The sequence below is a fragment of the Lethenteron reissneri genome, chromosome 43, assembly GCF_015708825.2.
Source record: "Lethenteron reissneri isolate LAM-NWPU_2019-01 chromosome 43, ASM1570882v1, whole genome shotgun sequence".
NCBI classification, from domain to species: domain Eukaryota; kingdom Metazoa; phylum Chordata; class Hyperoartia; order Petromyzontiformes; family Petromyzontidae; genus Lethenteron; species Lethenteron reissneri.
Window position 1 is genome coordinate 5,058,488 of NC_083821.1, and position 15,442 is coordinate 5,073,929.

At 49.7% G+C, this 15,442-nt stretch overlaps 1 protein-coding gene across 1 annotated transcript; it reads left to right on the forward strand.

Annotated features, from left to right (window-relative positions):
• The first annotated feature begins 1,026 nt into the window (after nucleotides 1–1,026).
• Nucleotides 1,027–12,390, forward strand: LOC133353333 (uncharacterized). Its single transcript, XM_061569482.1, has 3 exons — nucleotides 1,027–2,872; nucleotides 7,455–7,638; nucleotides 8,984–12,390. Exons 1-2 carry the CDS (start codon nucleotides 2,133–2,135, stop codon nucleotides 7,633–7,635), a joined length of 921 nt encoding a protein of 306 aa, XP_061425466.1. The 5' UTR covers nucleotides 1,027–2,132; the 3' UTR covers nucleotides 7,636–7,638; nucleotides 8,984–12,390.
• Nucleotides 12,391–15,442: the final 3,052 nt, after the last annotated feature.

Consider the following 15,442-nt stretch of genomic DNA (forward strand, 5'->3'; position numbering starts at 1 on the left):
AAAAAGCAACAGGCCCTCATTTGTAAAGCGATCATTTTGCCTTCATATATAAAAAAAACTCAACATATTCGTCAATAACACTGCCATAAACGGGGAAAATATATGTAATAGCTGACGTTTCGGACAATGGCCCTTCTTCATAGCTTTTCACTAAATACTTTAGCTTCATAGCGGGCCTCTGCTGGTCCGCCTTTTTCACGTCCCAACTCAGTGCTATCCCAGCCCCCCCACACACACACATCAACTTCTGTTTAGCCGTACATGTTCATTATATATTTAGTGTTAGCGAGCACCTCCTAAGGCCAGAACGTCACACGAATAAAGGGCATTGTGGACAAGACCACGCCAAAGCCACGTGTCTGCCCCAGCGCTTGCACTCGTGTTTAAGGCTGAGTCCACCTAGGGGAGGGCCCACAAGCGAGTCAAATGTCAGTTGCCAACCATTGCAGGGAATCCAACTCAGGTGGCGGTCTTGTAGTGGTGGTGCTCAGTTGGGGTGTTACCACAATGGGGCCCTCAACAGTACTGTCATGTTTTTTTGGGCATCGACCTCTTGATTCACAAACATCTCTCAATCCGACGACAGGAGAGAGAGAGACAGATAGGCGAGATATACAGTTTGTAGTGAGATAATAGAAATGCAGACAAACACAGCGATATCGTGAGACGGGAAAAAAGAGATGCAGATACAATGGACAAGAGATATTGACCGGCTTGTCACCGTAATTAGCTTATTGTGTTTACATTACGATGCAGTTATTTGAATTTAAGCTAATATATTGCCCATGAATGCAGGGCACATTGAGCCTTTGGGGCGCTAAGCTTTCACTTGGTTTGCTACTGGCTGAGCGCGGCCACCACCATCCACCCCCCTTTGGTCAGCACAAACACACCCCGTGCCCTAACACGAAGAGGGAAAAAAAACACCGCTCTCCTCCACAACTTAACGCCCCTCACAATCCACCGCTCCTCCCACTACCCCCTCCCTTCTCATCTCCCTCTACCACATGGCTCAATAGAGGCACGCGGCTTGTAACGGAGTCGATGCGTTGTAGTGTGTGCGGAGTTGTCTCGTGCGTGGTGCTGGCTACCCACGCAATCCCACCCCCCCTCGTGTTCATAGGTGCTGCTACTCGCCAACAGCACACTTGCCCCGACAGCCTGCTGAGGCTATCCTGGGGGTAATCTTTGGCTTTGTTGTCTAGACAGACGCGCCGGTATCTGCCTGCGCTGCTACCCAAAACTTTTTCGCCGACTTCCGCTCCGCCACTACAACTCATCAAACGGTGTGGGGGTTCAGGTTTTAGACTGTTTTTTTTTATTTACGTGGCAAGCAATAATATTAACAGTGAAACCTCATGGTCGTGATGCTGGCGTGTGGATGTCAAAGGTCGACGCCGGTGAACGGGAGACGCAGCGTGCGGGGAAAGGTCTCGATTTGGATAGCAGCGTGAACGCGTGGTTGGGTGATCGAGAGGACATCAGGGCACCGTCTGTGTAACTTGCAGTGGCCATCGTCAGCGGCTTTCGCAGCCTCTGAATTCCGATGTTGGCCAGTGCCGTGAGAAAACCTATCGACTCGGTGAAGTGCTTGCATTCTTTCCGTGTGTGTCCGCTCGTTCTTTGCGCTCTAATCGATTCGGTTATGACAAACAGATGTAGTCGCTCTTAAGAGCGAGCTATCTGCCTTTTCACGTGCACATATATATGTATGTTCACGCTAACTTCTTTTAATATTTATGCTTCGTTATTGTTTTAGACTGCTCGGTATTTTTTTGAAAGAAGTCCAGTCTAACTTTCATTTGACCGTAAGGGCGGTTCGTATTGTTGTATCGAGCTGTTATTAACCAAGTAAATCGATCTCTCTTCCTGACGTGTCTCTACTGTTAAGGGGGGGAAAGTCTATCGGCGTTTCGGTCTTTCAGACTTCTGATAACAGCTCTGGAACCGTAAAATCAACAGGGGGTAAACATTTAGTGCAGGACATTTTAAGCACCGCACCAACTTTAACTCTCCGTATTGCGCAAAAAAACACACGGACACTCCGCTCAGGGTATCGTTTTCGAGGCGCACTTCACCCAGCCCCAAGCTGTTGCCGTCGTCTGCCGGCTCATCCTAGGAAGGAGGTCCTCATGATGCTGTTCTCGCGGAGCTGCCGAGCCGTGGCTCTGCTCCTTCTCTGCGTCCCGTGGGCCGTGAGCCACATCAGCGGTGACGGCGACAACGACGGAGGCTCTGGCTCGGGACTCGAAGCGTTGTCCTCCGCGTGGTTCCAATCGCAGGCAGTAGCTCCTCCTTCTCCTCGCCCGTTAATTACACCTCGGCGCTCGCTGAACCACGATGGACCCACCACCACGACTGCCACCACTCCAAAAGCAACAACATCATCATCATCAACAACGACCACTGCTTCTCGCGATCAACGGACGGATAATTCCGCGAGCGTCGTGCCACCGGGTCGCCAGGACCATCGCTCAGAACCCATCCTCATCACGGACTCGGCGGAGGTCTTCGGCAGCGGCAGCGGCAGCGGCAGCGGGAGCGACCGCTGCGGCATCTCCTTCGCCATCGAGACGGCGGGCCCCGCGCGCCCCTGGGAGGGCAAGTGCCGCCCGGCTACGAGGCAGGAGATGGACCGGGTCCGCCGGGTGGTGTACGACTACGGGCTCGTGCTGTCCAGCGTGCGCGACACGGTGCTGGCCGAGGCGGGCGAGCACGGCTCGTTCGCCGGTGCTCTGCGTGCGTCGCTGAGCGCGCTGCGTGGAGAACACGGCGAGCTGCAGCGGGGAGTCGTTCGAGTCGAGGCAGCTTTCGAGGGGGCCGCGGGCGACACCCTGGAAGAGCGAGACGCCGTTGGCAAGGCGGCGGCCAGGTGATTGGTGTCGCGCGCGCTGTTCATCGGTGTCGTATGTCACAGAAAACTTACTTTAACTAACTCACACTATGGGAACCTCATTTGCCGGTAAAAATATGATAATTGTTTTTTTACCCTTCTATCTGGCAACAAAACTGACACCTTTTTACAAGGAGTCATGTTTGCATAGACCGCAATACCTGCAGTCATAATACAAACAAAAGAACATAACTCTGATAATGTGCACTGTCCTTGAAATTGATTGGTCCACACCCGAGACAGCTTTCCTTAGAGCCTAGTCTCACATGGGTTGGACCAGATGACGCCAAAAGGCGCACAACTCAAAGACAATGCACCATCAGAGTATGAGAGCTCGGGGCAAGCATCTACACTATGGGAACCTCATTTGCCAGTAAAAACGAATTAATTGTTTTATTTTACCAGGTAATAGCTACTGAGCTATACGGTATAGCTGTTGTGCAGAAGCGACCTGGCTACAAATAATAGTTCAACGAAGTTGGATTATCATCATGTGGAAATGTATAGCAGCCGAACACTCCAAACGCATTTTGATTATAAATGTGAGGGGTAACAACGGAGGACCCGGAGAAAAGTCCAAGCCGAACACGGGGAGAGAGACACGCAAACTCTAAATATACAGCAGGCGTCGGTGTCCAGACCGAACTGACGACCTCCTGTATACCGAGCAAGGTAGTTAACATCTCGTTAGCGTGGCGCCCCCCAAAAAAACACTGCCTTTCGCTCTGTGAGCTGCACGCCGAGGCGAGCCGAGCTGCGAGAAACTCGCCACTGATTGCGCGGCTGTTTAGATCTCGCCCGATCTCGCTCGGACGCTTTAAGCAAGGCTTGAGCGTGGCACGTGGTGGATGGGTCCACCAAACCCACCACCAGCAGGTCGGTAAGGCTTGTGGCAGTGAGGTGTCGGCCAGGAGTTGGTAGTGCCAGCTCGTGGGGTGCCACGGTGGTGGAATGTTAACTACCTCGCCTGGTTACACAGGAGGTCGTGCGTTCGATCGAGCACGACCCTAACGCCTGCCGTATATTTGGAGTCTGCGTGTCTTTTTTTCCCCGTGGTCGCGTGGATTTGTCTCCGGGGGGGATCTCTGTATTTTTTCTCTCTACATTTAGAAACATGCGTTTTAGAGTATTTGCCGCGATAAATATCAGCATGATCATCCACTTCGTAGAGCTATCATTTGTGGCCAGGTAACTTCTGAAAAATAGTTACTGTATATAACTCAGTTGGCCCTACCTGGTAAAATATACAAAAAATAAATTTCGATTTAAAACTTTCGTGACTGCAGGGATTCATCTTCTTGGTTCTTTCGGTAAAGTCACATAGAAGGAAAGTAATAAAATAATAAAAATAAAACATAATAAAATAATTCTCACGACGTTTTGGCCACAACGCAAGCAGCCGTCCTCAGGTGAAGAACATGTCTGTCGATAAGACAGAGTCTAAATGACACGTCTTAGGCTTGGAGTGTCTATTTAAGCTGTAAGGGAGGAGGAAGAGAGTCTTGACAAAATAATTTGCATATGAAGAAGAATTTAGCATATTTATGGAAAATGCAGGAATGCGAATAGTGCTAATCGTGAAATGCATGGGAGGTGGGTGGGGGGTTTTCAAAGTCATATTATGCCCATGCATTAGCTAAACACTCATCACGTACAATAACTGGATTGGTCACAAACAGCCCAATGCTGGAACGGTCTTGAGAAGTCATCTTGAGACTTAGCCGTGAAGCTTTAATTTACAGAGATACCTCCTCGCACGTAAGGGGTTTCTTCCGGGTGATGCGGATCGCACTCAGCCATCGGCACGAAACATTTTGATATATTGAGGATCGTAGAACTTGGACAAATATCGGTAGCGTCGGCGCACCGCATGGCTGCTACCTTCCAGCAGCTCGCCTGTGGCTCCTCGGCAACTGTCAGATGCAATTCGCATGAACGGACGCCGCCGCTATATGTACAGCTACGATGAAGATGATTAAACCCTGGATGCGAATCCAATATCGCAGCAGTGTCACCAGCTCAAGTGGTCCGAATCCTGGGTCATACCCAGGTACCAACACTGAGCAAAACTTTTCGGCTTCTTAATTAAAGTTGTACATTTCAAGACAAACATTTACGCTCGTGTATGTTCATGTCTTTTTTAATCTTCAAAATTATCTTTATCAGAACGTTTTGAACTCTCGTATTAGTGCTACACGGATAACCCCACGTACTGTTTACAGGTTGGGGCTATGAATTAAATATGCACGTTTGATTTCACATCGTTGGTTCATTTTAATCAGTTAATTTCAACACGAGGAATAGAGCGAGTGTTGAGCCTGTTGAAGTTTGGACTATGAACGCCTCTTCCTCCCTCTCTGCCTGTGACTGCTGCTATACCTCGACTTGTTTTGAGCAACACTCGCACGTACAATCTTCTCTCCCTGTCTAACTTGTGGCCTCCCACCAGGGGCGGTTTCTTCATTAGGGCGATTGGGCGACGCACCACCAATGTCATTCAACCACAGAGTCACGCATGCCGTCACTGTGCCTCTGGATATAGTCCAATCAGCGTCATGTCACGTTCTGTGGAGTACCGCCTTTTTTTGGGCGATTTCACTCCGGCTGAGAATCGCCCCGAGTGGCCCCATAGACTTACATTCAAAGATGTTTTTTTTCGAACGGGGGGCGCTGCAATGCATTATCTATGGCTTCCGGGAGGGCTCGCACTAACGTGCTTACGTCATCATACGTAAGCACGTTTCATCCAACAATATAATTTGTCGCCACCTAGTGGAATCTTTAATAAAAGAAACTTGAGTGGATTGTAATAATAGTGAGTATAGAAACAAACAAGATGTATTGTAAGAGTCACTTTATTTTTCATTAATATTAAAGAAGTGAAGTTGCCTTTATATGCTTAAGCTGTTAATTTATCCATTGCATGGGTGGACCTTATCCTTATCAATCATCCAGACATTTGCCCCCCCTGAGAGATTTTGCAGGAGCCGCCACTGCCTCCCACCCAACTGTTTGTACAGCGCAGTGAGATGCGGAGACCGTACGCCCGAAACACCAACTTGTATTGTATTTTGCAAGGGGAGTAAAACAAATATGCAGTTCCTTTATCGCCCTAGAATATCATGAACGATGCTTTCTGCGCGAACGTAAAAGAGGGAGAAGAGGAGAGGCGTCATGGTTGGCGCGCTCCGTTATAAACCCAACGACCCGAGCTCGATTTCCAGCCCCGGCTTGTCATCAGCGGTGACTAGTTGTGGTGATGTTATGCTGAAACGAACATCGTGGATGACTCGTGTGGGAGGAGTCTTTCACCCGGCAGGGAGGCCGCAATGTTATATTTTTTTACGATTATAAACACAAACCCGAGTGTCGGTGGTAACACGCCCATTATTAGTTCAGTGCGAATTTTTTTTAAAGCGAGATAATTTCTCCGATTTTAATAACTTTACTTTTTTGGTTGTATCGCGAATCGGATGTTTACATGGTACTCTTCGTCCTCAGTTTAACACAACTGATTACACGCCAGAGCGACGATCCGATCTGCGCGGTGGGGGAAGAAAGAACGCAAGAGAAACACCGGCAGGAATTCAACTCCGTGATCCCCTGGAGCGCGTAATTGCTTCACGCGCGTGAACCAACGCGGCCCCTCTTTTCATGCTCCAATTCCGGGCAGATGAAGTGCTCCACCTCAGGATTTTTGCGGATCAGCCGCAGCACGTTGGCACGCACAGGCCCCCCGCTATAATTACCGCCGGCCTCACCTCCGCATCGCAACTCAAAGGGCGGCGCGTGCAGGTAATTGAATAAATTCACAGCTCAATTAGGATTCCAGTCCTGACGGTATCATCTTTGCGCTGGCAGACATTAAGAACGGCAACCGGCCCCAAGTGGTCATCCCGCACGAGGGAACTGAAGTTAATTCGAGTGTTTCAAGCAACCTGCCCACTCTACTGCAATGGGCGAATTGACACGAGCCGAGAGAAGAGGGTTTAGGGGGTGCAGTGACGCCACTCATTCATGGCCAAGTTGTTTCTGAAAAAGAGTTGCGTAAATTTTTATTTAAAGCTTTCGTGACTGCAGTGATTCATATTCTTGGTTCTTGCGGTAAAGTCACGTTGAAGGGAAACAATAAAAGAATAAAAACATGAAACAATCAATTATCACGACGTTTCGACTGCAACACAAGCAATCATCATCAGGTGTGAAATCCACAGCAAGAAAATTTGAAACAAGGTTGCTGTGGATTTCACACCTAATGATGATTTCCCTTCTACGTGACTTTACTGAAAGAACCAAGAATAAGAGATACGTAGTTTCATGGGCCTAACCTGCCTTCGTCTTTGACTTGATTACCATTTTCACTATTTCGCACTCCTATCGTTTTCTTCGTATCGTTTGCTGTTGTAACTTGCTGAACCTCCCCCCCCCCTACTCTGCACATCTGTAAAAAAAAGAGCTTCATTAGCTCATCGGAATTCCACCTCCGCTCTAAATAAACATTCTGATCCCGACGATTCTCCGCCGTGTCGCCCCTGACCTCCCGATTTGTCGCGGCGAGCAGAATGCGCGTGAGTCTCGCCGAGATGTCCGACTCGCTGCTGAAGGCGGCGCGGCTCCACGCCTCCCTCGAGGGGGCCCTGCGGGGACTGCACGACTCCGCGCGGGACCACGGGGATCGCCTCGCCCGTCTGCAGGGCGCCCGCATGCATGGAGGAGTCTGGGCGGACCGTGGGGCGTCGTAGAGGGCAAGCAATCCGTCCGTCCGTGCGTCCGTGCGAACGCGTCTGTCCGTCCGTGCGAGCGTGGGTCTGCGCGTCTTGCGGGAGCGACGCTCACAACGACGAGCGGCTACAACGCAGCAAGTCGGCACAGAGGGGAGCACATTCGGCACATTTGCCAGTCATCTCAGGCAGTCAACCCACGGCACCTGGGTCTGTTAAAAATATTCGCCACTGTTATTGGACAGCGGTGCTTGGCCTGAAAGCGCACGTAGCTTGGCACAAGAGCCGCGGTGACGTCACCGCCGCTTCGTGGTGAACGGCGGTTGTCGTTTGATCGTGGGGAGCGGTGACGCAGCGGTTAACGCGCTGCGCTAGAAACCTGACCACCCGAGTTCGATTCTCGCTCACGATCACCAACACACAGTGACGATTAGCTGAACCGATCCTGGGCCTCCCCTAGGTCGACTCAGCCTCGAATGAGTACCTTGTGCGGTGTGTAAGCATCGCCACTTGGGAGACAAAGTCGGTTAGACGTGGTGCTGGCCACCCACCCACCCTCTGATGTAGCGTATCGGCCTTTGTAGGTGCTACTCGCCAACAGCATTTGCAGACGTCAGCCACATGGGACACCTTTGTCTTGATGTGTTGGCACAGTGGTGAGACACAGGTGGTGCATCTGCCAGTCATCTCAGCCAGTCAGGCAATAACGCCTGTGTGCGTCCCGTGAACGACTGCAAGCAGGCCACCATCACTTGACGTGGTGGCCTCAAAGTGTACCTAGCCTGGCACAAAGTGAACTGGTGACATCACCGTCACTCAGTGGGGAATGGCCGTTGTTGTTGTGCGTCTTCGTGTGTGTGGGGGGGTGTGAGCGGCGCAGTGGCTTGGCGCTGCACCACAATCCTGTTCGCGCCTAGGCGTGACTCGCAGTCATTCACACTATGTGTGACTGTCCTGGGCCTCCCCTATGCCGACTCAGCCTTAAATGATTACCCGGTACGATCGTGTCGGCGTCGGAAGTGGGGGAGACTTTTTCGAGCCAGACACGTCGTTAGCCCCGCGCCGCGCTTCCTAATAGCCCTGGGCCATATATTATCCCCGGCTAAAAGGGAATGCTCGCGCCTACGCGCGCGTGCGCTGCAGACGAATGCAGCCCGCGCGCGCACGCGCTCGGTCGCGATCGCAAGCGGCTCGCGCGAACGCGACGGGCGCAAACGTGGCTGTCGGTCTGGAGTCACCGTCGTCGTTGCATTACCTCCGCTGCTGTGTGGCAGATTGTGCCTCGGGGTTAGGAATAATAACGTTGTGGATTTTTTTCTTCGTGTGTGTTGGAAACGTCCGCCCCCGACCCCCTTCCACCGATACACAGGCGCGGCGTGCCCCTGAATAGATCCGGATGCTCGACCCTGCCTGTGGCCAAGAAGAAAGAGGATTACCTCCGGACCCCCTGCAAGGCGACGCTACGATTGCGGCATCGGCAAGGGGTGCTTCGTTTCGCGCCTGGAGCTGTCCGGTGCTGAGCTCTGGAAAATATTTCCCTCCGTCTGTTGTCGCCCGGATGTGTTTTTGGGTGGGTGGTGCCGTTGGCGGGATGGTGCGGGTTGGGGGGGGGAGGGAATGCCAGGAAAATGTTCCATGAGAAATTCGAGCTCTGGGCGTCGGTAAAATAAAAAAAAAATTAGCTGTCGCCAAAAAATTACGTTTGCATAAATTCCCGGGGATGAACGGGGGCCACTGAGGCTAGTTCATAAATAATGTCGGCGATGTTTATTTTTCGTTGCTACCCAAAAAAAAAAAGACCACACGGCCACATTCCCGCAGCGGGCCGCGCTACGCCGCAGACAGATCCCGTCGGAGTTTGGAAAACGCAGCGTACAGAGAGGGCTCTTGTGTGCACTGATGTACGCAGAGCCTCGTAAAGCCAAAAGCAAAAGTCAAATCTCACAGGCATAGCCTCTGAACCGTTATAGGGTAAAAAAAAGGGCAAGGCAATAAAGTGTTGAAAACCAGTATTTTGTGTGAAACACTGATGCACATGATGGAGGTTTATCAGTCAAGAAAGATCCAAGCCATTTGTCTGGTCTATTTGAAAACACTGGAGCACCATGCTTGGTCTGTAGCTCGCTCTGCATGAGGAGGGCGTCTGCTGGTCAATGTTTTGTTTTTTGTTTACTTTCATGTGGAAATAATAATTCAACTTTGTAACGCGGCGCTCAACGGTAAACATACAGGATGCACAGGAAAGCGATGAAGGCAGCCACACAGGGAGCCGGTGCCCACCCCAAGCTCTGGGATCCTCTACATATATGAAGGTGTTATATTAGCCATTTAATACGTGTTTACACGTGAAGGGAAAACGGAGCACCCGGAGAAAACCCAAGCGTGCGAAGGAGCAATACTCCATCCCGTGCCGATGGAGCAGGCGCTATGCACATTTTGCCGGGGTATGGCACCTCACCAACTCTCACCTATTGTGTGGACAAGGTGGCAACCCTGCATCGGTGTCGCGTCGCATAACGAAGCGTCCATTTGGAGCTCTCGCAGAGCAGCGCGACCGCCACGTGTAAGAGAGTGGCCTGTGCGATGAGACATCACAGAATGACTTCTGCATTTAAAAAAAGAAATTTCTACACCAGGTCTTGTGTTTTTCTCGCTTGACCCGCTGCGGAGAAATGTTTTGCAGCTTGGTAGTCGAATCAATATTTGTTGTTGTTGTTGTTGTTCTGCTCAGAGCTGGTGAGTAATCAAATTAATTTGAAAGCTAAATGTAACGCCTATTGATTTTTGTTGAGTCATTGGTGACAAAGCCACGACCATCAAATCACTGCGCCCGTGAACCATGCTTAATCACCGGGCGGCTGGAACCTGGTTTCAGCCACCGGGTGACTAAACAGGACGTCTGGAACCTGGATTTGAACTCAGGGTCTCAGCATCTTTGTACCCTGAGCCATCGGCCCACCTCACCTCTGCTTATAGAGTCCATGGTGGAAATTCTACGTTTATTTTTCAGGGGCATGGATATCTATCGCACAACCACTGTTGGCTTCCCGCTAAAATTGTACTCATTTTGGTTGACCCCTGATGGTATGAATGGCTGAGTTTATTTGAGGCTAGAACTTTGAATCCACATTATAACATCGCTTTGTATGGCATTGGCAGAGTGGCAATGCTCAATAGAAAGAAACCCAACATCCCAGTGCAGGATGCTCCTGAAGTAGGCATTGAGAGTCAGTGATACTTTTCCCGGCTAAATAATTGACATTTGCGGGGTCATTGGGCGGATTAGGAGGTCCTCCGGAAAGACATACGCGCAACAAAAATTGTCACTAAAGTTATACACGTGCGTACGCAACCCGATTGATTATGAAACACACCCCGGGTGCAAGTGGTGGGGGGGGGGGGGCGAGAAAGCGCAGTTACTATCGCGATTCGTACAAATTATTAAGTCGCATCATTCGCCCAGATTACCAAGCATTGTGTTATATAATCCTGGCAGCGTTCAGTCCTGGCAGTGCAACAATTGTGTTACGTAATCCTGACGATAGGACGCCGACGTGGTCGTAGGCAGGTTGGGCTGGCTTGGAAGGAATTAAATACTTCCTTTATGTAATAATGATGGGGTAATCAAATGCCGGCTTTGTTAACGGTCACAGGCTCTTGCGAACCCACGCACAGCCCCTTCGGGTCAACGTCAAAGCGATTGCCTCGCAACATTGAGCATTGAGGCATTGGTGCTCATCTCCTGTTTACATCACCTGAGACAGTGGACGTTCATAGGGCATGGCCAAGTCTATAGAACAACCACCGTTGACTTCCCCGCAAAGCGAGACTCGTTTAATCGACCGCCCCAATCAGAATTCGAACTCGTATCCTTCCGATTACAAGCCACTCGCTCTACCACTGAGCCACCGGTCCGATTTGATTATGCTTTGAGTATTGATTACGATGGCATGGCATGTCCCGGGTACGGCTGTGGTTCAAAAAACTAAGCGAAGCCGCTGAGCCGCCTTTGGGTACAACATTAATTAACTCTGACCCTCAACAAGACCCAACCGTGGTTCACGGCTCAGGTTTATCAATCTCAGATTTTGAGATGTAAGTGATTGGGAACTGCAATCAATCAAACGTTACTTACCTAGCGCAATTCGTGCAAATAAAGCAATACAAAGTGCTTTACAAGAGAAAATATAAGCGACTGACACAATGTACACAGCGATAAGAATGTCGCATATTTCTTTTTTACATCGCATTATAATGAACTAACAGTATCATAAAATGCATAATACACACTTAACACAAAGCATCCTAATTAAACGCCAATCTAAAAGGGTATGTTTTAAGATTTCGTTTAAAACCATTCACTAAATCTGATGCCCTCAGATTCTCAGGCAAGCTTGTTCCAAAGGCTATTTGACCATAAAAGCTCAAGGTATCTTATGATTGCTAAAAACGCGGAGGTGTTTGGGGCGTCACGGTGGCGAGATGCGAACTCCTCGTCTGATATGCAAGTGGTCGTGTATTCGATCACGACCCTGACGCCTGCTGTACATTTGCAGTTTGCGTGATTCTCTCTCTTTCCCCGTGGTCGCGTGCATTTTTCTCTTCACATTTAGAATCAACGTGCAATAGAGTATTTGGCTGCTATAAATGTACACACGGTCATAAGCCACTTCGTTGAGCTACTATTTGTGGCCAGGCCACTTCTCAAAAAAAGATATCTACGGCCCAGTGGGCCTCACCTGGTAAAAATAAATAAAAAGTTCGCTTCGTAAAATAGCTCACGGCCAGGGTCCCTGTTTCTCGCATCCGCCGTGGGGGGGGGGGGAGGCGAGGGGCCCATTCCTCACTGAGGCTGCTTCGACGGTCGAGGACGAGAGGAATTGCAACGGATATCGATGGAGACGCGAGCCGTGGGTGAAATCTAATCGAACGCGACAAGGGTGGCCAGTCGACGGGTGCTAGCGCCGTGGCTCCGTGAGCACACAGCAGCGGTGTGTGTGGTGTGGGGGGGAGAATTGCCCGATGATGCTGGATGCAATTACCAGCGAAACGTCGTTCAACTCAAAAATTGTAAATGTTGTGGTTTCACGCTTCAACACACCGGTGGGCTAAAGCAGTGAACTATTTGTCTTTTTGTCAACGTGACACTTTTTTACTGATTGGCCGTGTCGGGTGGTGGAGGGTTACGACGCATTTATAAATAACGCGATCTAAACCCAAAAACGTTGATTATGAATAATATTGGTCGCGAAAGCCTGCTACGTGTTAAACGGGGGGGGGGGGGGGGGTGTTGAGAGATTTCGCTGCGCGGAGCTGACGCCACGTCCCAGTGATTAACACGGGCCCCCGTGCGCTCTTGCAGCTGCGATCATAATTACTTAGTGGCGTTTCTCGGAGCGCGCTATTAATTATGCCCCCTTTTATGCGCCTGCGATTAACGATCATGGGGGACGGAGAGAATTGTTGTCGGGCGGTACGTTGTGTCGGCTTTGGGGGGGGGTTTGGGGGGAGGAGGAAGAGAAATCTCGGAGTCTGAGAGTCTCCCTTTTCACAAGGGTCATCGTGTGGCACTCAGTGGCCCTTCATCGGACCAAATGGTGGAAATTACCCATTGCCATGGTGAGGGCCAGTCTTTCCGTAATACGAACCATGAATTGCTGACTAAATTAGCACTGTGGTCTTGATGATTCTGCCGCGGTTACACGGGGCAGCGTTCATCTGTTTAATGTCAAATCAGCTTTTGAGTCCACGAGATGAAATCTGATTTTCGCTTTGGGTGTGAATTAAGCTCACGTGCATCCGTGTTTATTGATCGAGTTTCGTTTTTTCGAGGATTTTATCGAGTCTAAAGCCCACTTAAAAGAGGCGCGTGCGTGTTTTTTGATGATTTCATTAAGATTTTATGATCGGTTAATGCGATGTTTAGATGTGCATCAGAAACTTTGTTTTTACCCTTGGTTGCAAAGGATGTTCAATGAAAATGGACATCGCGGCTATAAATGTAGACATAGCGAATTCAATGTAATGATCCAGACATTTGCAAGGGATCTTCTCAATGTGTTGCGACTTAGAAGCAAGGCCAATGTTTGTTCGAAAGCACAATCTCCCCAGGGAGAGAGAATGGGCCAAGACTTGCTGTGTAACACTCTCAAGAGGGTCACTGGTCAGTCGTACTTAGTAGGCACTTGAAACAATAATGAGATTTTAAGTAAGCAGATCAATGATTGCGTCCATGAACTCGGAAAAAGTTAAAGGCCCTCCCACCCCCATTCAATTACTGCCAATTGTCGAGGTTTGTTCGATGGCTTTGGTGATTATTTCGCCGCCAGCGGTGGCACACATCGCCGAGGTGATGTGGTTGTGGTTGTCGGACGAAAGGGTGGGGAGTGGCAAACCCTGCGCCAACGGGGTCAATTCCACATTCCTGCGACGGGAGGGGGTCTTTCGTTAGGCACTCACGAAGCATCTCGCTGGTCAACGTTTTGAGCATTGTTACTTTGCGTTGCAATGTTGCACATCAGGGAGCAGACTATGCATCAAGTATATTCAATGTTACTGCTTTTATTATTGTTCTAATTATCGCTGCTGTATTTCTCATTGCCGGCATTAATGCACGCGTCGGCGGTGCGTCTCGAAGGTGCTATTGTAACGTGCGGTGTCGTGCGAACGTGAGCTCGCATCTCATGAAAAATTACTGTTCTACCCCCCCCCCTGCCTCCACACCTGTAAACTGTCACCTGTACATAAACTCGCACACATAGCAAGCAAGAGTGTTGCTTTCGTGTCCGCTCTCAGTGTCCGCGTCCTATCGCATCCCAATAAATGCTAAACGGTGGCCACAAAGGCCCTTTGCATGACGGGGCCTCCGGGGCAATTCGCATTCGCAATTCGGGAATTATTTGAATCAGGAATTCAGTGGACGATGGATTTGGAGAGGATTTGATCTGATGTGGCTGCCCCGAAGCTCAGACCTGACAACCGCAACATGAAATAATAATTCCCTTTGGTGAATTGCCTTTTGGGGAATTATCAAGGAGAATACCTGACGCTTAAGATTGACAAATATTGAGCAACTCAAAACAGCCGTGCCGAACTGCTCTTCCATAGTATGCAGCCACCATCCGCTCGGAAGAATCTGTCAAGGAGAACGTGGGCAGAGATCAAGCCGTGGGCTTCGACTGGGGAGCAGCACCCAGAGCTGTTCATTCCAAAGAAGCTCCGTGGCCACCCTGTAGATGATCATGTCTTAGTGACCTATTTAACATTTTAATGATGTTCTAAACGGGCGAGAAAGATATTTGGCACATATTTATCCCGATTTGTTACTCTAATTAAATATAAAATATATTCATCCAAGAAGAACAAATATATAAAACCCCCTATATGTTCATAATTGGGCCCCCGTAAATTTATGGGGCCAGTGGTTGATTGGATGTCACTGGGCATAGCCGTTTAAAGTTATACTACTGGATGAAGACCAGTACACAACAATTTAAACTTGTAACACGCACAGTATTCACTCACCATTGAACACAGATACCGACTGAGAGATGCAATGAGCCGGAGACAAGCAGGAAGGTGCGCGAGTGAACTTAGAGCAACAATTGCCCAAGCTCTGCGGGTCCTTTATATATTCAGATGTTATCGCACCAACGAATACGTGTTTGCAAGTGGGAGGAACTCGGAGCACTCGCAGACAGCCCACGCGCACGGCAGGGCAACATTCTATCCCCGTACAAATGGACGCAGATGGAGTTTCGTCCACATTTCACTCTACCGCCTTCTCCTGGCAAGCCAGAGTATGGCACCTTTCTCGACACCAACTGGA